Below are 24183 nucleotides of genomic sequence, written 5' to 3'. Positions count from 1 at the left end.
TGTTTTGGTTTTGGATCTGGATCTTTCTTCGTGTTTTGGATCTGGATTGGTTTTGCCAAAACCACCCTTCCGTGTTTTGGGTTCTGGGTTTTGTGTTTTGGATCTGTATTTTTTTAAAAAAAAAGCATAAAAACAGCTAAAATCACAGAATTTGTAGGTTTTTCTGCTCCTATGCTATTATTAACCTCAATAACCTTAATTTCCACTCATTTCCAGTCTATTCTGAACACCTCACAATAGTGTTTTTATGTCCAAAAGGTTGCACCGAGGTAGCTGGATGACTATGCTAAGCGACACGAGTGGGCGGCACAAACACGTGACCCATCTAGGAGTGACACTGCAGTGGCAGACAGGATGGCAGTTAGAAAAACTAGGCCCCAAACTGTACATAATGCAAAGAAAAAAAAAAAAAAGAGGTGCAAGATGGAATTGTCCTTGGGCCCTCCCACCCACCCTTATGTTGTATAAACAGGACATGCACACTTTAACAAATCAATCATTTCAGCGCCAGGGTCTGCCACACAACTGTGGCTGAAATGATTGGTTCGTTTGGGCCCCCACAAAACAAGCTGGCAATTAATGTGTCCCTGCACAAACTGGCTCTACGGAGGCAAGATGTCATCCTCATCCTCCTCATCCACCGATTCCTCACCCTCTTCAGTGTGTACATCCTCATCCTCACAGAGTATTAACTCGTCCCCACTTGAATCCACCACCACAGGTCCCTCTGTACCTTCTGGAGGCTGGTCTCCCTGGAAGAGCTGATAATTCATTTTGATGACCATCATCTTCTCCACATTCTGTGGAAGCAACCTCCTATGCCTTTCGCTGACAAGGTTCCCGGCTGCACTAAACACTCTTTCGGAGTACACACTGGAGGGGGGGGGCAACTCAGGTAAAATAGAGCCAGTTTGTACAGGGGCCTCCAAATAGCCTCTTTTTCCTGCCAGTACAGGTATGGACTGTCTGACATGCCTACTTGGATGCTGTCACCGATGTAATCCTCCACCATTCTGTCAATGGTGACAGTATCATATGCAGTGACAGTAGACATGTCAGAAATTGTTGCCAGGTCCTTCAGTCCGGACCAGATGTCCAAACTTGGTCCTGCCTGCCCTGCATCACCGCCAGCGGGTTGCTTAGGATACCTACGTTTTTTCCTGGCAGCCCCAGTTGCGGGAGAAAATGAAGAAGGAGCCGTTGACGTGTCACGTTCCGCTTCAGCTGACAGTGTGTTCACCAGCAGGTCTTTGCACCTCTGCAGGCTTGTGTCGGCCGGAAAAAGAGACACCACATAGGCTTTAAACCTAGGATCGAGCACGGTGGCCAAAATGTAGTGGTCTGATTTCAACAGATTGACCACCCTGGAATCCTGGCAAAGCGAATGAAGGGCTTCATCCACAAGTCCCACATGCCGAGCGGAATCGCTCCGTCTTAGCTCCTCCTTCACTTTCTCCAGCTGCTTCTGCAAAAGCCTGATGAGGGGGAATGACCAGACTCAAGCTGGCAGTGTCTGAATTGACTTCACGTGTGGCAAGTTCGAAGGGCTGGAGAACCTTGCACAACACGGAAATCATTCTCCACTGCGCTTGAGTCAGGTGCATACCCCCTCCTTTGCCTATGTCATAGGTGGATGTATAGGCTTGTATGGCCTTTTGCTGCTCCTCCATCCTCTGAAGCATATAGAGGGTTGAGTTCCACCGCGTCACAACCTCTTGCTTCAGGTGATGGCGGGGCAGGTTCAAGAGTGTTTGCTGGCGCTCCAATCTTCGGCACGCAGTCGCTGAATGGCGAAATGGCCAGAAATTTTTCGGGCCACCCAAAGCGTCTCCTGCACGCCCCTGTCGCTTTTCAGAAAATTCTGCAACACCAAGTTTATTGTGTGAGCAAAACATGGGACGTGCTGGAATTTGCCCAGATGTAATGCCCGCACAATATTGGTGGCGTTGTCAGATATCACAAATCCCCAGGAGAGTCTAAGTGGGGTAAGCCACTGGGCGATGATTTCCCTCAGTTTCTCTAAGAGGTTGTCGGCGGTGTGCCTCTTACTGAAACCGGTGATACACAGCGTAGCCTGCCTTGTAACGAGCTGGCGTTTCTGAAATGCTGCTACTGGTGACGCTGCTGCTGTTGCTGCGTAAGGTGATACATCTACCCAGTGGGCTGTCACAGTCATATAGTCCTTAGTCTGCCCTGTTCCACTTGTCCACATGTCCATGGTTAAGTGGACATTGTGTACAACGGCATTTTTCAGGACACTGAGGACACTTTTTCTGACGTTTCTGTACAGTCTCGGTATCGCCTGCCTAGTGAAGTGGAATCTAGACGGGATTTGGAACCGGGGACACACTACCTCCATCAATTGTCTAAATTCCACTGCACTAATGGCGGATACCGGACGCACATCTAACACCAACATAGCAGTCAAGGCCTCAGTTATACGTTTTGCTTCAGGATGACTGCTGTCGTACTTCATCCTCATCGCTAAGGACTGTTGGAGGGTCAATTGTTTAGTAAAAGTAGTGGTGTTCCTACTTCCTCTCTGGGATGATGAACGACTCCCAGCAACAGCAGCAGCGGCAGCAGTAGGCGTAGCAATGCAGGATCCTCAGGAGGAATCCCGGATAGGAGAGTCAGTCATGCCAGTGACATGGCCTGCAGGACTACTTCCGATCCTGACTAAGGAGGAAATCGACGAGGAGGGAGTTGACGGTGTGGTTTGCAGGCGCTTGGATACAACAGGACAACGGGATTTAGGTGTCCCTGGACTGCTTACGGTCTTAGCCAAAGTTTCTGAACTTGACAGTAACTTTTTATGAACGCGCTGCAGGTGCCGTTTAAGGGAGGATGTTCCTAGGTGGTTGACGTCCCTACCCCTACTTATTCCACCTTTACATAAGGTACATATGGCAAAACAGTTGTTGTCCGGATTTGGATAGAAATATTGCCAGACCAAAGAGGTGGAATGTTTGGTCTTCTGCCCAGGCATGACCGTGATGGGCTTTTTCATCCCACGGACAACAACCGTCTCCCCCGGAGCCTGATTTAAACAAACCACATCACCATCAGAATCCTCCTCGCCAACTTCCTCCTCAGCGCCAGCTACACCAGTATCCTCATCCTGTTGTACTTCACTTGCTGATATGCAAATTGAAGATGTCACTGTTGGACTGTGGGTGCTCCTTTCAGCACTTGCAGGGGGCGTGCAAATGGTGGAAAGAGCCACCTCTTCCCGTCCAGTGCTGGGAAGGTCAGGCATCGCAACCACCACCACACTTGGACTCTCCTTGGGGATTTGTGATATCTTCTTAGAAAGCACAGTTCTTCGCTGTGCTTTTGCCAGCTTAACTCTTTTGATTTTTGTAGCGGGTGGAGGGCTTCCATCGTCATGTGAAGCTGAACCACTAGTCATGAACATACTAGGGATCGACCTTAGCCGTTCCTTGCCACTCCGTGTCGTAAATGGCATATTGGCAAGTTTACGTTTCTCTTCAGCTGATTTAAATGTCTTTTTCAAGGTCATTTTCCTGAACTTTGCCATTTGGGATTGTATGTGCCCTCTACTATGACATTGGGCATCGGCCTTGGCAGACGACGTTGATGGCATGTTATCGTCTATGTCATGACTAGTGGCAGCAGCTTCAGCACTAGGAGGAAGTGGTTCGTGATCTTTCTCTATTTTATTTTTATCGAAGAAAGTTTGGTCCTCCATTTATGTTATATCGATTTGATATATACGTGCGGCTAAACACAGAAAATAATTTTTTTTTTGGTTTGGACTGGAGTGTACTTTCGGGGGTTACAGCACCCTTAACGGTCAAGCCAGCCGGCCCTTTACTTATGACACAGGCGCACGCTTGGCACTACTTTGTTGATGCACGTGCGGCTACTGCGCACACAATTCACAAACACAGAAAATATATAATTTTTTTAGCACTTGGGGGGAGCACCCCTGATGGACAGAGCACCTCCTGGACAACACTACAGCAGCCCTTTAGGACTGGGACACTGCACAGGACTTTGGAGTGGACACAGCCCCTATGGAGAACTGACTGCACAACACAGTCCAGCCAGCCCCTATGGACTTTGAAGTAGTGGACACAGCCCCTATTAACAACAGCAGCACAGCACAACACAGCCAGCCCCTATGGACTTTGAAGTAGTGGACAACAGCAGCACTACACTACACTACACAGCCCTAACTCCCACCCTCCCTCTTCACTGTCCACAGCCAAGTGAGAAAATGGCGCCGACGCGGGTACCTTATATAGGATCCAAAACCCGCGAGACTCGGAAGGCGGGATGATGAAGTTTTGCCTCGATTTCAGATCCGAGTCAGGCGGGAAAAGTCGAGCCTGACTCGGATCGGACTCGGATCGGGGGGGGTTCGGATTTCAGAAATCCGAACCCGCTCACCCCTACCATTAACCCGGTCATTAGTTTTTTCACAAACAAGCTGTCTGCACGTATCTCTCCGATATGTGCAGGCTGCATGTTCAGGTGAGTTTGCCTGGGACCACACACACACACACACACACACACACACACACACACACACACACCTCGGGGATAATCTCGATCACATACACCTTTGCAAACTCAAATTTACAAAGACTCGTGATTAGCAGGATTGAGAGTTTCTGCTGGCAAAAGTCAGAGTTTCAGTGACGCTGTGAGAGATTAAACTCAGACCAGACATTCTTCTTAGTAAATTTACCCCTAAGAGCGCTGTACTGTCTTTTTAGCATTATAAATCCTAACACCAGATTCCTTGCACTTGTATTCTCCTACAATACAGAGTCCTCATGTATTGGGAATTGAGAAATTAAAAATTGCATCATCATTTTCCTGAACTCTGCTACCACAACCAAATCCTGGTGCGGCATTTAGTGACCGAGACGTTACCATTTCACACCAACGCCAGTTTCTTTTTGTGCTACAATTAAATTGTATGAAATATATTTATCATCAGGTACCTCAGGCTGATGTTGAGATTGATGGAATAAGCCACCCCATTCACACAGCTAAATGAAGAAGTTGCGATTTCCATGGAGAACGCCGAATTTTCACTGGGTACTGGGACGTTATAGGCAACGGTGGTCTACAGAGAGAGAGATAGAGATTGGCGGAAGACACTAGTTTTGTTAAATGTGACAAGTTCCTACAGGGGAAGAAAAAAACCTCACAATACACAAATGTATTTCTACCATGTAGAGCAGAACTAACTAAATTTGGTCCTCAAGGCGCACTAACAGTATAGGTTTGAAGGATACATATTCTTGACCACAGATGGTATGATCAAGTTGACTGAGGTACTTATCAAGTCAACTGTGCTTAAGCATAGATCTATTTAAAACCTGGACTGTCAGTGGCTCTCAAAATCGGAACTCAATGCACCCTAGAGTAGGGACATAGGACAACCTGCTCATAAATGTCAATTTTGATATGGCAACCACTGTTCTCGACTTTTTATTATACATGCAGATGTCATCAGTGTTCAGCTGCTGATAAAAGGGCCCAATAGAGATGGATGCCAAATGCCATCGCAGCCGCATTCAGCAATTGCGAAAATATGCTAATGACTCACTAGAGACGCTCACTGAAAGCATCTCGCATACGTCACACATGCACAAAACCGCAAACATCGAAGGCAGAACAGGATTTCTGAGAAGGTCTCAGCTGTCGCAGACACAGCTGGTTTCCAGACACACAGAGAGGGCTTTCCTGCTGTGTGCAATAACGCAGTGGTTCATTTATGAACACTCAAAAAAAAAAAAAAAAAAAAAAAAATGGTGTTTAAATCGACCGACAGGTCTGCGTTTTCCTAACCACCCCCTTGTTACCTCCCTTAAACACTTTACGAGTGAATCCAGTGTGTGAGCATAATCGCTCAATCTGCGTAAATATCGACATTGCGGCTACATCGGAATCAGACCCTTAGATCGAAATAAAAGGGGAGGTAGCTGGGGGAAGGTGTTTGTCTAGCTTATATAGAAGGTGTTCCTTCTATTAAAGTTTGCAGCATGCGTTTGATCCTTTGCAGGGGCGTATCTATAATGGGTGCAGGGTGTGCGGTGAACATGGGCCCCTGGGCCAGGGGGGGGCCGCGCACCGCACACCCTGCCCCCATAATATTACTTACCTCTCCGGAGTCCCACGTACGCGCAGGGGTCCGGCGCTGTAATGGAAAATGGCCGCGGCGCCCATTTTCCCATCGTTTGCACATGCGCAGTACAGGGAAAGTGGCCGCTGCAGCCATTTTCCCGGTGCCCTGTGCATACACTAGACTCTGGGCACACTAGTGCCCAGAGTCTAACTTCGGCGCTGGCCGCACACAGCTCAGTGCGCTGCCAGGCAGAGAGGAGGGGGCCCGTGTCGGAGACTGCACACGACCCCCCCGATCTCTAGAAACGCCCTTGATCCTGTGTACACAGCAATAAAAAGCATTTGTTTGGTGATACATTCTGCTGTTACTATATACCGGTGACTACACAGACTTCTGGCTGGTAGCTGAAATGACTTCTATACACTCAGATGTGGGCTAGCGGGATGAGCTTAAAATACAGATGGAGGGGATTCTGGCAGTCAGAATCCCGGAGGCAAGTACTGGGGTCAGGGTTAAGCACTAGGAGGGGGGTTAGGTTTAGGGTACAGGAAGGGGGAGGTTTGGTTTAGGCACCAGGGGGTGGGGGGGGGGGGGGAATAGGATAGGGAGAGGTGGAAGGTTAGGAAACCGACCGTGTCGATATTCTAACCGTCGGGATGCCGGTGTTGGTATTCTGACTGCCGGGATCCCGAACGCTGGCATCCCATGCTAGCAACCCAGTCATGGCAAGTGCTTTATAAATAAAAAAAAAATTAAAAAAACATTTAAGGTTGACCGAATTTTAAGCTTTAATTTACTTAAGGATTCTACAGAGTGAGTAAACTTAAATTCCACCAGACGAAACATTAGAGTGAACTCTGTTCTGCAAATCAAATTTCACGATCCCATTTTTTAAATCACAATCCTCATTTATAACCAGGATGTCACATAACAAAGATGAATTTAATGTCACCTGTATAAGGCACCATCCCAATCCATCAACGTCCAAGCTGTAGTCTCCAGTGGTATCAGGAAGGGGCTGTCTCTGGACCAATAGCCTGTTGTCTTGATTTAGAGTGAAACTGGCGACATCCCCATTGCCCCATTTGACTACCACTGTATGATGGGAGTTAGGGGTGTACAGCAATTTTGCAAGTGCAGCAAGACCCTGGATACCTAAAACAGTGGACTGAAAGAAAAAGAGCGGAGATGGATTAAAAAGCTTCCGGGTGATAACTGTCAGTTTAGAGCTGATGGTGCATACACACGGGACTATCGACAACGATAATGATATCGTTGTACGATCTCCCGAGTGTGCGGATGTTAGGATATCGAACATCCAGCACACCATGAACCCACCAACGATGGCCAATGACCCGCGGTCCCTATAGTAACCTGGAATGCATGGGCGATGGACAACATAGTTATCGTCCATACGTGCACGCGTATTGTAGGTAGTTGGCCACCTAAAAATGTGTGATATGAACGATATGATCGATATCATCTTTCATTTTAGTTGTACAGTGGGCCTAATTCAGACCCGCTCGCAAGCGGGTCGATGGTGCCCAAGTGCACGACGGAGGGAGCTCCGTCGTAAGCATGCGCGAGACCCGAATAACGACGGCCAAGCCGTCGCTATGGGTCTCACACAAAAGGGGGCCTGCTGTCGATGGTGAGTGACAGCACGCCCACCCTTTGGTGGGCGTGCCGGGGGCATGGCTGCCCAGACGGAGGCGTTCCCATGGCAACGCCTACCGTCTGGGTCCAGCCCCACTGACATCACTAGTGATGTCAGTGGGAGTGTTTTTGGCTCTGATAGAGCCAAAACCACTCCGGGCTTGCGGCAGACAAGACCCTACCACAAGGGTCTCATCACAAGCCCGATGGTCGCGATGGTCTTGACCATTGCGACCATCTTTTTGGACGCTCGCTTAAGCTGTGGGTGGTCACCCAAAGCTATGCGAGCGGCCAGGAGGCCGCTCCATTTTCAGCTAGGACGGCCCTGATTCAGAGCGAGCGCTCTTGTCAGAGCGTCCGGCTCTGAATCAGGTCCAATGTGTACGCATCATTAGACTTCGAGGTCTATTCACTAAGCCTTGGATGGAGATATAGGACATCATTCAGAGGCGGTCGCACGGAGCGATTGGTCGTAGCGAGCAATGTTTTTTTTCAACTGCGCATGCATGTACATGGCAGTGCGCGTGCGCAAGCCTGTCTTTCCGACCACAATCCTCTTGCTCGCTAGTCACTACGAGGTCGTAGCTGTGATTGACATTTCGTGCCGTTTGTGGCTGGTTACAGGGGGAAGGTGCTTGTGAACGGGGGTGTGGTGGTGCGCACACAGGCGTGGTTGACCTTAAAAAGGGCGTTTTAAGGGCGTGCATACATTGCTGAGCGAGTCATCACACACGTCAGAGCTAAGGGTAGCCCAGGTTCTACCTTAAGCATTGCGACTGCAGGCGATGGTTTCTGCCTCAACCGATGTTTGTAGGCACTTAATGTAACAGGTGTTAATCGTGCTGACGCCTGCAACAGACTCTGAATTAGGCCATAGAGATAGGGATGTGCTTTCATTGTAGTGGGTGTTTCCGCACTTACGATGTGCGTTGCGACTGAGCGCTCATTTTGCATATTCTCGATCACTTTGGGTGCAACCTATCACTCACCAAGCGACCACCTCTGAATGAGGTCCATAGTTCCAACCAACTCCAAACTGTCATTTTACAAACACAGCCTGTGACATGGCAGTTACAGCAAGCATTTAGGGGGTCTATGTACTAAGCCTTGGGTGTAGATAAAGTACCAGCCATTCAGCTCCTGTTACCCTGGCTGCTGCACCACAGCCGTTGTGCACAGTTACCTGCGTGGAGGAAAAACCCCCATGTGAATTCTGATTGCGGGAGAGCCACACTCCGATCTGAGCCATTGTTGTGAGTTCATCTAGAGAAATACTGGGCCTTGCCGCTATGCTCAGCAACACATAAGACGTAATCTCCACTTCATTGGAGCCAAATGGAGGCAAGAAGAATGGAACCCACGGTCTCTTTGGCATCTGTTCTCGCTCCCAGTGTATGGTGCCACCTGTGAAAGAGTGGCATTGTATAGCCGGGTTAGAGACGGCAAACTTTACAGACACTAGTATTACTGCCAATGTAGATTGTTTCTAAAAGAACTGGATGCCAAAGACAGAAGTAGGAAGTTGGAATTATTAAACTGGGATTCTGTACCTCTTCAAACCAAGTTACATATAGTTATTATATTATAGGTACAGGTACCAAACTAGTCAGGGGTTTCTAAAGTGACCAGTAATGTAATTTGACAAACAGCAACTTGTGTTTGCAAAATAATGGACAAAAATAAAATGTTTAACACAAAATTGACAAGTCAGAGAAGCTGCATTTCACAAGCCACGTAATACATAATGTGCCACATTAGGTTGATGCAGCTTTAATTAATAACACGCCAATAAAGTGATCATACCCTCAGTGATTGCCTTTTTCATCAGTGACTCAAGCAGAGGGTCACTATGTTCCCAGTCTTTGGCCAGTGTGAAGGCATAGAGCATCAGGACCTGGATAGTGATCTTCTGCTCAGTCTTGGATGCGTTTCTCAGACACTCCATGCAGCCTTCCAATAGCGTTTTCTGGAAGACAAGAGGAAGTAAATGTACCAGAACTAGACATAGGAATGTATTGGTTTTAGATCAATGGCTCCCACACTCGGTCCACTGGGCTCCCTAACAGTCCAGGTTTAAAGGCTAGTACCGATTGAGGTGGTTAAAACAAATGGGGCAGATGCACTAAGCCTTGGAGAGAGAAATTGGAGTGTGATAAAGTACCTACCAATCAGCTCCTGTCATTTTCAAACACAACCTGTAAAGTGACAATTAGGAGCTGACTGGTTGGTTCTCCCTCTCTCTCCATTGTATCACTCGCCAAGTTCTGGAGGCTGAGACTACAGAATACCTCTGAACACGCGGTTCACTGAGTCCGCAATGCCTTCTTTAGGTTTAAAAAAAAAAAATAAAATAAACACTATACTAAATTGCTGTGCAAAACTTTATGGTTATATAGTGGTAGTTGTCTTCGATAAGGAAAGTCCGGCTATGTATAGGCAAGTTGCTGGCATTTCACTACAGAGTCCTCCCTTCCATTTAGTAGCCTATAACTGGAGATTGGGCTAAATGTAATTGCTTGCCTAGTTCTGATGCTGTGGGAATTTATGAGAGTCTCTCCAAATTTTTAAAAAGTGACAAATAAGAGGCTAAACCAGCTTGGTTTAGCCTTTAAAGGATTGCCACTTTACCAATATGGTGAGACTCCCATAAATCCCCGCAGCATCAGAACTGTGCAAGCAATTACATTTAGCCCATGGACTGTGCCATTCTTATAGAAATATGAGGTCCTATCACAAGCGCACACACACACAAACACACGTAAGGTACAAGACCAGATATCAAAACATTGGTGGTAAGAATTGCTGTTCAATAATATTTTTTATAAAAGCAATAATGTCATATTTTTTGGTGAAATCACCCACAAAAATAATAGTATCAGACAACTATATGAATATGGTAAAAAAAAAAAAAAAAAAATAGCCACCACGCACCTTCAGGTTGTGTAAAGCGTATAGATAAGTTCCAGGTAATGTTTGTCCAAACAATTTGCAATAGTTTTAAAGTACAGTTACTAGTAAGAGGATGATACTTTATAGACTTATCTTGGCTCAGGCAGCATCTACACATCGATCAATGTATATCTATAGCTCATGTACTTGGTGAGACAAGACAAACATCTTTTTAACTTCCATAGTCAGCCTCTGGTGCAATTTTAGTCATCTTTTATATGAGGTGTTTAAAGGGCAGCAAAACTTTTGGGTTATCGGGTGTTAAACAGAATCAGTGAGTTATCTGCAGAGTTATTTATACAGAATATAGACAGAGGACTGGGAGGGCTAAATTATCCAAAATTTTATTTCATTCTCATTCCATTATAAGAGGGAACATTTTTCAACTGTACTTTAATAAGTTACTTACCCCTAAGCTGTACTTGGTTTCCATGAGGGCGACTGCAAGGTAAGCTGTATAATGAAGGTCATTGTCCGATTCCTGTTTAAAGTAGAACACACATTTGAGTTTATTTTTACCACAAGACAAGTCTGGTCACATGACAGTGCACCTCTCCCCCAAATAACTATAATGCACTCACTGCAGTGTGCTGCATATACTGTATGTGCCATAAGTAATGGTTGTATCTAGGACAAGTTCAGTTTGCAGAGGGTGGGCACACACTATGATTTGCCATTTGGTCTAAAATGGCTCAATTGGTTATCAAAACTGGACTTTTACAGGGCCCTTCAGGCATACTTGCCTACTCTCCCGGGACTGTCGGGAGCCTCCCGAAAATCGGGTGCCGCTCCCGACACCACGCAAGACTAGGCAACTCCCCAAGAAATGGATGCCGGCAGCATGCTAACCCCCGCGCCAGCTGCAAAAGTGGGCGGTGCGGGGGATGTGATGACGCGATTCGCCAGAATGTCAGCTATATTCAAAGTAGAGATGAGCGGTTCGGATTCTGTGGAATCCGAACCGCTCCGAACATTGGGGATCCGAGTCCACCCGAACCCTGTTCGGGTGTTCACCGCCTGACTCGGATCCCCGTTCGGGGCCGAACGGCGGCCGCCTGATGTCGGATTCTCACTAGAGAATCCGACATCAGGTCTCCTCGCGTGTAGGGCAGAGCGCAGTGATAGCGCTCTGCCCTACACAGACACAGACACACAGCCGCCAGCGGCAGCTGTGTGTTTGTTACAGCAGCCAATGAGAGTCACACAGACTCTCATTGGCTGCTGCACGGAGGGAGCCGGCTGGAGCTCACACATGAGCTCAGTCTTCCGTCTCCCTCCTCAGCGTGTGACAGAGCGGACGGCGCGGGAGCGGGGATACAGGTAAGTTTTATTTTTTTTATTATTTTACTTGTCAAAGGTCCGGGGGCGCTACTGGGGGGGGGGGGTCTGCACTACTGGGGGGGTCTGCTACTGGGGGGGGGCTATACTACTGGGGGGGCCATACTACAGAGGGGCCTGCTACTGGGGGGGGCTATACTACTGGGGGGGGGTCTGCACTACTGGGGGGGGTCTGCTACTGGGGGAGGCAATACTACTGGGGGGGCCATACTACAGAGGGGCCTGCTACTGGGGGGGGCTATACTACTGGGGGGGGGGTCTGCTACTGGGGGGGCCATACTACTGGGGGGGATCTGCACTATTGGGGGGCCATACTACAGAGGGGCCTGCTACTGGGGGGGGCTATACTACTGGGGGGGTCTGCTACTGGGCAGGGCTATACTACTGGGGGGGCCATACTACAGAGGGGCCTGCTACTGGGGGGGGCTATACTACTGGGGGGGGTCTGCTACTGGGGGGGCCATACTACTGAGGGGCCTGCTACTGGGGGGGGCCATACTACAGGGGGGGGCCACTACTGGAGCAGCCTACTACTGGGGGGGCTACTACTGGAGCAGCCTACTACTGGGGGGGCCTGCTACTGGGGCAGCCTACTACTGGGGGAGCCATACTACTGGGGGGGCATACTACTGGGTGGCATGCTAATGGGTGGCATACTACTGGGGGGGCCTGCTAATGGGGGACATACTACTGGGGGGGCCTGCTAATGGGGGGCATACTACTGGGGAGCATTCAACTGGGGGCACTGCATAGTGGACGGTACTACTAAGGGGACTGCATAGGGGGCACCACTGCTGGGGGACATTGTGTAAGGGACACCGCTACTGTGGGCATTTTGTAAAAGGGTCACTACTGTGGGCATTGTGTAAAAGGGGCACTACTGTGTGTCGTAACATAAATAAGAGACACTACTTTATGGTGTAATGTGAATCAGGCCCTATGTGCGGTGTAATGCTAATAAGATTGTGCACTGTGACTCCTAGGGCCGTAGCCCACTTTGTAAACAAGTACTGTGACTCTGCTGGCCGTACCCCACTGGGTGGGTGCACTACTTTTCATTTCTGCCACTGCTGTGTGGCAATGTGTCATAGATGTGCTTTATACTGTGGTGTCTGGTTACTAAGCGACAAAGCAGCGGCACAACGACACAGTCAGCTCACTGCAACCTTTGGCCAATAATGTTGAAAACAATATTATAAGCTGTGATATGGTCTAAATTGACTGGAAATTAATGTTATTGAGGTTAATAATACTCTAGGAAGAAAAAAAAGACCAATTTATGTGATTTTAGCTTTTTTTGTCAATTTTTGTAAAAAAATCCAAATCCAAATCCAAATCCAAAGCCAGTCACCGCAGTTTGGCAAATCCAAATCCAAAGCCGGACGACGAATTAGAACCAAATCCAAATCCGGCAAAAATGGTCCGGCGCACATCCCTAATTCAAAGTGGCAATCTTACTGAAATCCCGCTGGTTCAGTGCAATCAGAACCTATAAAAATGTTTTAATTATTAAATTTATGCCTCTACATGGTTTGTCGAGCCTTCATCTTATGTACTAAGTTTTAATTGTCCAAAACAAGGTAGCTTTATAAGATGACGTGGAAAAAATAAATAAATAATCAGGTGCTAGAATGTAGATGGGGTTAATTTTTGGGGACACTTTCTATTAGGGCCACTCACCTTCATCACAAAGAGATTCCCACGGGCTTTAAAGCAGCCATTGTCAAGACGCTGAGATTTCTCCATCCAGATGAGCGATTGCTGTTGTCTTGTTTCATCAATGTAGATGTATGGTTTGCATTGTTCAAGAGTCTTATAGGTATAGGCAGTCAGCCTGCAGAAGGACAAAACCTCTTAGCACAATACACATAAGGAACACTTCGACTGTTAGAGTTTGTTATATCTGAACAAAACCTACAAAACACAAGTTACTGTCATAAAAGAGCTACTAATGCTCTCACGAGCAGGGCCCTCTTCCCTCACATGCTTCTCCACTCCCTAAATGGCACCTAACACTTAGTTGAGTATTCGAGTGAAAAATGCAGGGCCTCAGTAACTAACTCTCCATCTAGTGTTTAACTAACCCTCCCACTAGTGCCTAACCCCAACTGTCCCCTTCAGCAGCCATTATAACCCTCTACCAGGTCCCTAACCCTAAAATTAATGAAACAACATGTATAGACCTTTTCTGTGTCGACCATTTGTGGGTTGACCTTTTGATCCCGTCGACCATCTGCACGTTGACCTATTGACTATATAGACACTGTAGATGTTCCATCCAGATACCTATCTATAGATCGGAGAACACTAATCGTAGCATCTTGGCATAAAACGTTTTGTTTTTTTAGATCTAGTGGTTTGGAACATCTACATTGAAAGCCATGCTGAGTCGAAGTGAGGAACAGCCAATATATGCCAGTCTAGTCCATTTCCAATCCTAGGGGAATATTATAAAATGCGTTCTGCCCCCAAATATTAAGAACCCATATCATGACAATAAGGAATCTTTATTTATTGGAATGTACCAATAGGAATTGCCAAGACATGGGCTCAGATAAGAGCCTGTCCCGGTGACCAGGAAGCAGTAAAGTGATCGCATCTGCAATCTCTTTACTTCTACCTACGGGTCCCTTCACAGCAACTGCGTGGCTTTCAAGCTGCGCACAGCCATGACGCAATGCGGTAACCGATCACGAGCACCTAAAACTCTACGGTGAGGAACTGCAAGATCACTCTCTGGTAGGGCTGCCCATTGGAAGTAATGAGCTAGCTAGATGGTGTTTACACGCTTTGCGGATTTTGCCTGCAAGGGCTGTTTCCCTTAAGTAGTTTTCTTTGGAGATGGAATTTAATTCTGCCCTTAAACATGCAGAAACAGCAGTTTTCACATACAGTATTGTAAGGGCAAAAATTACTTAATAAATATGCCCCCTGTAATATACTGTACAGTACAGTGATACAGCTCCTCTTTTACACATTAGAACTTAGCTACTCTGATAAGCAATGCCCCAGACACATTGTTACTCCCCGATTCACACTCACTACTACTCCCACACATCTATCCTCGTGTGGCATGACTTGTAGCGCACAAACGCGGGATCTAAGTGTGACTCCATAGCGTCTAGCTTCTTTGTGTGAGTCTTTACCTTCAAATTAGTTGCATCGTTGTGTGAACAAGACTCGGTAGCACAAGCAGCTTCGGCTGATTAAAATGATATGCATGTTCTCTGGGCATATCTGCATGCTACACAGTACGTTACAGTGTTACAGCTGCTGACACTAACGTAGCGTTTTGCAGGCAGATACACCCGCAGACACACAGAACATAGGCATGCCGCATATCATTTTAATCAGCAGAAACGGCTTGTGCCATCTTGTCGCATCGTTGTGCGAATAAGACACATTTGAAGATAAAACTATACACAAAAAAGACGCTCAGCAGTACAGAGTCACGCCATGGCGCGACAGGAGGCTAGATATATGTGGACCCATCTGTACACACCATCACCTTTCGGACATTACTGCAAATTTTATTTTTGCCTTACCATGAATTCCCTTGTTCCCTTGATTGCCTGAATAGATTATAGGCTCCACCATAGGTAAAGGACAGCTGGCGATAATACCCTAGGGATGAGAATACCACAAGGCAATATTAATCTCATGGTCTAGCAAGGATATTCCATGACAATGCATTGTGACTGGCTAATTGTGCAAGATGATGTGCTCCATACAGAAAGACCTACAGAAGGTTATAGGAGGCCTCTGCGATGTGTGTATTACGTGGACCTGAATAATATTTAGCGCTTATTTCACACCTTCCCTTATATACGGACATCGCAATTACCCATAAGGTTAGTCGTTGCTCCCGCTAAGTAAGCCGCACTAATGTTGCATAATGAGAGAATGTTTCTATTGGCTATTATAACTATACACAGCACTTGTTATCAATCTAGGGGTCCATGTACTAAGCATTGGCGCAATGTAAAGTGGATGGAGATAAAGCACCAATCAGCTCCTGTCATTTTTCCAACATAGCCTGTAAAGTGACAGCTAGGAGCTGATTCGTTGGTACTTTATCTTTCTCAAAGGCTTAGTACACAAACCCCTAAGGGTCTCCAACTGATCCTTTCATTTGAGATGGCAAAGTAGGAGTTTTTTTTTTTTTTATTGTATTAGAGATGTGCGCTGACCCCCGTGTTTTGATTTTGGATATGGATGAACTTTTGTGATTTAGGTTTCGCAAAACCACCCTCACGTGTTTTGTATCTAGCTAACTGAGTGGAACTGCAGTGGCAGACAGGATGGTAGTTTAATAAACTGTTCTATTCTAATTTAAAAAATTAGACTGAAGAAAATGAGGCGGGGAGAATCAATGTAGGATCAAGTTAATCAATTCCTGAAAGACATATTTGGCCTGGAGAAGGTTCGCTATTCGAACATTGAGAGAGTTTGTCAGAAGATATTATGCAGTGTCTATACCAGTGGTCTCCAACCTGTAGCTCGCAGTCTTAATATTGGTAGCTCACCTAGCTACAGTAATGCCAAGTCAACTAGGAGGAAGTGATCTGACGTGTGCTCCCAGTGGCATTGACCCCATGGGTGGAGCCTCAGAAGCACGTCAGGCGATTGCCTCAGCCTCTACAGCAATCACCCAACTTGCTTCCCCATGGATCCACCCATGGTGCCTACGCTACGCTGGAGCAAGCGACTGCCGCCCAGCCCTGCCAGAAAATCACACAGCAGCCCTGCCTATATATTTTGCTCCTCTACTACACGTACCTGTACTTACATTTTATTTACAAACTACAACAATATCACTAATAATTACATGCATTGTTTTCTATGAAACTTTTTTTTTTCCATTTTCATTAATTTGCCTTCATACTGTATGTTCGGTTATTAGCCAGATTTAATTTTTTTTTCTACAATTTTAGTAGTTCTTCAGGAGGTTTCATTTTTCTAAAGTAGCTCAAACCACAATTAATGTTGGAGACCCCTGGTCTATACCATCGCACCGAGATGCTTGGGGCTTATATGGGAGCAGGCTCACTGAAGCCCACTTCTGTCCAAGCCTATGTAAACCAATAACCTTAAGTGACATCTGCAGAGCACCTGTAGCTAAAACAGAGAGGGCAGCCATTTTGTACCATATCCTCATTGAATATTGATTCAGCCCATATACGCTGTATATTTTTTATACATCTAATAGACATGCGGTAGCCTTGCTTATGAAGGTGTTAAATAGTACACATTGAAAACAGACATTTACTTTGTGCTCAGGGAGGTTGTTTGGGATAATGGGACCAAAACTTGCTGTTTACATCAGAGGAAAGGTGTCTGTGGCTTGGGCCCGCCCACAGACGGGAGTAATGCTGGTGTCACACCTGCCCATTTTGATTATTGACCGAGTGGATGAACCATTAATGTGGCAGCACACAAAACAGAAGCTTTGAACAGGAAGGGAGCTCGGATCCCCTTGGATATGCAAAGTTTGGGCGGGTTCAGTTTCCATAAAAACAAAAATGTATATAAAACGATATCCTGTCAGAAGGTAACCATGCCGACACCATAATGTTGACATGGCTCAAACTAGCGACAGGCAACATGTCAACTTCCTCACAATGTCGAAATCAGAACAGTCATGTGATTTATCAACATGCTGAGGAAGCTGGTATTTAGGGTTAGGCTGCAAAAGAGGATTGTTAGGCTGCAGGGGGAGGCTAGAGTTAAGCTGCGGGAAAGGGAGGTTAGGGTTAGGCTGTAGGGTTGGGAAGGTTGTGGGGGGTAGTGTTAGGCTGTGGTGGTCAGTAGGTAGGGTTGGGCTGCAGGGGAGGGATTAGGGCTAGGCACTAGGGGGTGGATTAGGTACAAGGTGAGAAATCCTCACTGGAATTCAGGAGCATCACAGATATGCGCTGGAAGTATCAGTCACCTGACTGCCGGGACCCGGAAGACAATGGAGCTGCCACTAGGGATGGTGACAACTGGGCCACCAAAGACAGACTGCCGACAGTTCATAAAGTCAACATATCGTAAACATGATTAACGTTGACATGGTCACTGTCGACAGTTCGACCATGTAGACATTCTCACGTTGACAAGTTATACCACACCCATATAAAGTCATAGAAAATTTAATGATCACACATTTTAGATTCAACTTCAAAAATGTCCAAATAATCGACTCTCCAAATCCCAGAGGACCTCTCTAGAGTTATTGTCCAAATATGGCTTTGTTGCTACTAGAAACTACAGTAGCCACTGGGACATAGCTATACCGGGATATACTTTATTTAGGAAGGCCAGAGGGGTAAGGATTGAAGGAGGGGTAGCAATGTACAGATGTGTCCTGCTACATCTTTGCTCATAGTGCGCATTCTGGCTTCCCAGTAGCGGCATGTCAATACGCATTATTACGTGGCGTACTGTATGCCACGAAAAAAACGCCACCCAGCGGTTAAACCGTGTACTGCATGGTGTGTAAAGTGCTTCACGGATGAAAACTACAATACTGAATACAAGACTGTAGCAGTGGGCGGTGATCTGTCAGAGGTTGGCCAATCACATTCAGGCAGTGTGAAGTCACTCCTCAGGTGCTTTAAATGATCACAGTGTCAAGAATAAACCACTATAAACATTCTCATTACAGGCCATCCGTACTATATACACCAAGCTGCATTTTACGCTAAACCGCTATTGACATGGGGTTCCTTAAGAATACTGAACTTTAATTGCTGTGTTTTTATTTAATGTTGGGTGTGTGACTTCTGGGCAACGCAGATATGTATTTTTATAAATGACAGAACTCACACTAAATTCTTTATACTTTATTTAATCCTGTAGTGAAGATTAAAAAAAATCATCATGTACAAAATTATATTGTCCCTTTCCGGGCCTCGAACCTGAGGCGTCCACCTCGTAAGCAGCTCATCTTAACCACTCGCATGCACATGCCAGCCGTATCAAGAGCCACACCTGTTGTGTGTAACATTATCTGCTGGGTGGCATACAGTAGCATAGAAATGACAGGTGGTGGGAAGTTGGGAGCAATGTATTGAGTTCAGCAGAGTTCCTTAAGAATACTGAACTTTATTTAAATCCTGCATTATGACAAAACGCGGTCCAGTACTACTGTATAGTGTGATTAATGACAGATTCCGTCAGCGCTACAAAAGCTTTGTTGGCTATTTGATACATGTGCTGTGCAGTTTAGGAAAAGAGACATCTGGTGGACAGAATTTTTTTTTATTACACACTCCTGCTTTTCCAGCACTTCAGTACATTACGCCTTACTGCAACATGCTGCGATATACTTCGCCAAGCTGCAGCATGAATAGCATGGCGCACTACATGGCATATGGAGCAGAGATGTAGCAAAAAAAAAAAAATAAACATAAATACTACTTTAATACTAAGTGTTGAAGAATAAAAAACCTGAAGCACTTTGGGTGACTATAGTAACGAGGGAGATTACAATTCTTCATATTGGGGTGATCTATAGACCACCAGGTCAGGAAGAGGAACTGAACAAGAACCTATTTGCAGGACATCACTAAAATGGCATTAAAATCAGAGGTAATTATGGGAGACTTTAATCTACTTGTAAAAGTAGTCTTTTACAAGTTCTACTAACAGTGGGGACCTTCTAAAGTTACTTGCATGGAGCCTCCCTCTCCCTCTGTCAAAGACTCAATATTAGACTTGATACTCACAATCGTGACAGAATATCAGATGTAAATATGTGAAAAAGGGGGCGTATTTAAAATGGGTGTGCAGTGAACACGGGCCCCTGGGTTCAGGGGCACCCGTACCGCACACCTTGCAACCATATTATACTTACCTCTCCGGAGTCCCATGTCGGCGCTGCAAAAAAAATAGAAAATACCTGGAAAATGGCTGCAGTGACCATTTCCCCATCGTTTTGCGCATGCGCAGTACAGGGAAAATGGCCACCACGGCCATTTTTCCAGTGACCAGAGTAGGACTCTGGGAACACTCTAGTGCCCAGAGTCACAGTGCAGTGCAGTGCTGTGTGCACTGCAGGCCTGAGAGGAGGGGGCCCATGACTGAGACTGCACACAGGCCTCCTCCTCTCTTGAAAGGCCCCTGGGTGAGAACCTAGGATCCAGTGACCACCAAGCATTTTAGGATGGCTGACTGCAGAGATGGGGAGATGTGTAAGTGATTCATTGGCAGATTGGGAGGAACTTTGAAGTGCAGGAGAGGTGGAAAAATATAAAAAGAGCAATACTGAAAGCTACAGAACTTTGTCGTCATGTGCTTTTCCTAACCCTTTAGATGCCAAAGAAAGGCTGAGTGGTTTGCAAAAGTATTGAGAAAGCGAAAGAAAAAAAAAAAAAGGAAAAAATTTGGAAATCTAAGCAGACTCCGAATTACGAAAACAAAAAGAAGTCATTTATTTACGACTACCCACATTTCAATTGCAGCTCTAGTGTGATATCGTCACCTAAATTCGCATTGTAACTGTAAGTTTAGGAAAGATCACAGGAATTTATCAAAAATCCCCTGCATGGACAGAGCTCGCAATGTCTTCTCACATTTTAAGTTTAGTAAATCTGAGCAGATTACATCTTCCATTACAAGTATGGGAATTGGGATCTCTTTACTAAAAAAATAAGTGAACTGAAGGTATTTGGGTAGTTTTTCACAAAAACTTCTCCAATTGCCCTTTCATAAATTTCTGCAATACTAAAATAATGTGAAAACACCTTTTCACATTTCTTTAGTGAAAAATAATATTGATAAATAGGCCCCAATAGGCGTTATCTTGTTAGATCAGATGAACAAAGGCAGAAGCTATGGAGAAAATGGCCCAGTCAATAGGTAAAGGGGGCAAAAAAAATATATATGTTTAAGTATATAAGTGAAAGGAGAAAAACAAAAATGAGTAATAAACTAAAGTCAGAGTGAGAGATAGTTTCTCAAGTGCAGGTTTATAGAAGTGGAGATGTTGACCATAGCAACCAGATTCTAATTATCGTTTCTCTAGAGAAACTAATAGCTGGAATCTGATTGGTTGCTATGGGCAGTATCTCCACTTCTATAAACCCACAATTTTGTAAATATACCCCTGAGAATCTGCTGGAGGGAGACAAGGCAATAGCAGATCTTTACAGATGGAGAGGCGAAGGGCACACAGTTAAGTTGCAAGTATATTAATTCTAATGAGGTAGATACAAGTACAAAGGGGCCAGTTGGGATACATCCAAGGATATTAGAAGTTTTCGGCCGGGATGTACTAAAGTTGCGGTAACCATTCCGCCAGTCACTGCAACCTTACTAATCGCAAATGTACTAACATATGTTATTAGTATCGCAAAGGACAGCTCTTGCGATAAGAGCTACCCTTTGCAAAGCAGCAGACGCCGGGTGACGGGGGTCTCCGTGGGACCCTGCTCCCTCCGAGCCCCGGGAGCTTCCTGCTGGTCACATGTGCAGGAAGCCCCGGGCTCCTCCTCCCTGCACCCAAAGATTAGGATGAGGTGGCGGAGGAACCAGGAGGAGCGCGGGCCGGCGACCATGGACAGCAGGTAAGTGGGGGCCAGCGCTGGGCGACGGCGGCGAACAGTCGGGAGCTGGGTGCGGTAAGAAGCTCATAGGCCTCTATAGCGTAATGCCAGGTTTTTCTGGAGTTACCCTCTGCACCGGTAAAAGTGCGGCTGGGCCTTAGTACATATGGAAATGCGGTAGAAACCCCGAAAACAGGGTTTTTACCGCATTTTTCCTTTAGTACATCCCGGCCTTAAAGTGGTTCTGGTAACACCATTATTCAACAAGTCACTGGCTACAGGAGTAATTCCAGAGGACTGGAATAGAGCGAATGTAATCCCACTGCAGAAAAGTGGAAGCAAGGAAGAGGCAAGTAACTACCGACCAGTGAGCCTTACATCAGTAGTAGGGAAAGTTATGGAATCACCATTAAAAGAAAGCGTTGTAGAATATCTTAAATCTAGCAATTTACAGCATGCTAATCAGCATGGATTTACTGGGGGGAGATCATGCCAAACAAATTTTTTACCTTTTTGATTGGGTAACTAAAGTAATAGATCAAGGGGAGGACCGTAGATGTAGCTTACCTACACTTTAACAGTCTGATGTTGGACAGCCTTATGTAAACTGGAAAGCTTGGGACTGGATTCTAAGATTGTTTTCTATTCTGCAAGATCTTATCCATTCAACCGAGTTGTAGTACTGTAAAGGGAGTGCAGTCTCAGGAGGAAAGGTTACTAGCGCAGTACCCCAGGGATCTGTACTTGGATGAGTGCTTTTAATATCTTTATTGGTGACATTGCAAAATAGTACTGAAGGGATAGTATGTCCTTTTGCAGATGGCACAAAAGGTATGAAACAGGGAAGACACCAGGAGGGGTAAGACAAATGGAGGATCTAGGTAACCTAGAGGAATGGCCAAGAATGTGGCAGCTATAGTTTAATGCCAAGCAAGCACTTGGGTCTCAAAAGCCCAAAAGGATAAAATATAGTATTAACATCCCTTTAATGGAAACTGCAGAGGAGAAAAGATCTACGAGTCACTATTTCAGGTGTCTTAAATAAAGTAGGCAATGTAGCAAAGCAATGAGAAGGGCAAATCAGATGCTTGGTTGCATAGGAAGAGGAATCAGTAGCAGCAAGAATACGGTGTGCAATTCTGTAATAAATAATATGAATACATTAGAGACTGTACAAAGCAGGGCAACGAAAATGGTGCATGGTGTACATCACAACTCTTGCCAGGAAAGACTAAGATCTTACCATGTATAGTTTGGAGCAGAGAAGGGAACAAGGAGGACATAATAAAGTTTCAAATATATCAAAATGTTATAACAAGGTACAAGAGGGGAACATGTTTCAGAGGAAGAGAAGTACTAGAACACAAGGACATGCACTGAGACTGGGGAGGTTCAGGGGAAATCTGAGGAAAAATTACTTCACAGGAAGGGAAGTGGAATAGCTCCCATCATAGGTGGTAGAGCTTAATACTATAGAGTAATTAAAACACTTGAGATAGACACTTCATTCTTTGTAAGGAAATTCTCATCAAATAAGGTTTGAGGTTACCATAAAGGTTAATGGAGCAGACTAGATGGGCAAAGTGGTGCTTATCTGCCATCAAATTCTATGTTTATCCATCACCTGATGTTGCGGTACTCAATAACAATCCTATTTTAACAGTTAATTTATTGAAAAATAATCCTATGGGTAAACTACGAGTCTATACAGTAACGTGTGTGCAGCTCACCCTCTGACATGTAACCCTTTGCCTTCTTGAGAATTTCGTCTGTTAGCTGCCCCGTGGCATTAAGGTACTCCAGCACGTGAGGAATGGGAGCCACCCGGGCAAGGTTCTGTTCAGCACAACCATATGGCTTCTGGACCAGATCTTGAAGGTTTCTTAATGGGAGACCAAAAACATCACCTGTAAAGGGAAGAAAAAATAATAAATACATACATACATACATATTAGTAAAGATCTAGGGGAGTATCTACCCCTTCACCAGGATTGCACTAGCCTGGGGTGTCAGCAGAGGGGTGGCACCACCCAGCCGTGTTGGTCAGGGAGGCAAAAATGGGGGCAGGGCACGAGGGGAGCTACGCCACCTGTCCCCACCCACATCCCCACACAGGAAGTAGAGTCTCTGGCCACCCCTGTACGGTTAGGAGTAAGCACACAGCGCAACGTCAACCATGACCTCATTCCCATATACACCAGCGCCTTCTGGGAGCGAGAGGCTCCGCACAGCCACCTGGGAGGTAAACCTTTCTGCATGCTGGGACCTATAGTTCTCCTCACACAGCCCGCTAGAAGTGACACATCACAGCAGGTTCATGACCCCGCCTGGTGTTTAGCAGCCGTGCAACTAGCGTCTACCATCTTGCGCGCTGCAATTTTGTGTAGGACAGCGCACGCAGCAGGAGTTAGGCCGGCAAGTCCTAGTGATTGCGCTCTGTGGTGCTTATACAGAGTCATCCATGGGTGTAGGTGGAGACCGTCTCAGCTTAAGTTTTTATTTATTTATTTATTTTTTTATAATTGTGCATTTGTGTCTTCCCGCAATCCACGTGTATTTACTGACTGACTTGTGACAAGGACTAAGACCAAGGCTTAGGGTGCA

General features: G+C 45.9%; 1 protein-coding gene across 1 annotated transcript in view; it reads right to left on the bottom strand.

Moving 5' to 3' along the window:
- LOC148501809 (ovostatin-like) overlaps positions 1-24183 on the bottom strand; it is an 86503-nt gene that overhangs the window by 5560 nt on the left and 56760 nt on the right. Inside the window, exons 24-31 of the mRNA XM_088449990.1 lie at positions 23310-23486; positions 15595-15673; positions 13730-13883; positions 11121-11192; positions 9566-9728; positions 8946-9166; positions 7059-7274; positions 4977-5101 (exon numbers count right to left, since the gene is read on the bottom strand). Of these exons, the coding sequence (XP_088306116.1) occupies positions 4977-5101; positions 7059-7274; positions 8946-9166; positions 9566-9728; positions 11121-11192; positions 13730-13883; positions 15595-15673; positions 23310-23486 (1207 nt within the window). The remainder of the gene's footprint in view (positions 1-4976; positions 5102-7058; positions 7275-8945; positions 9167-9565; positions 9729-11120; positions 11193-13729; positions 13884-15594; positions 15674-23309; positions 23487-24183) is intronic.

The sequence above is a fragment of the Taudactylus pleione genome, unplaced genomic scaffold, assembly GCF_031769625.1.
Source record: "Taudactylus pleione unplaced genomic scaffold, aTauple2 ptg000502l, whole genome shotgun sequence".
In the NCBI taxonomy this organism is placed as follows: Eukaryota; Metazoa; Chordata; class Amphibia; order Anura; family Myobatrachidae; genus Taudactylus; species Taudactylus pleione.
This window is presented reverse-complemented; position numbering and strand designations above follow the sequence as displayed.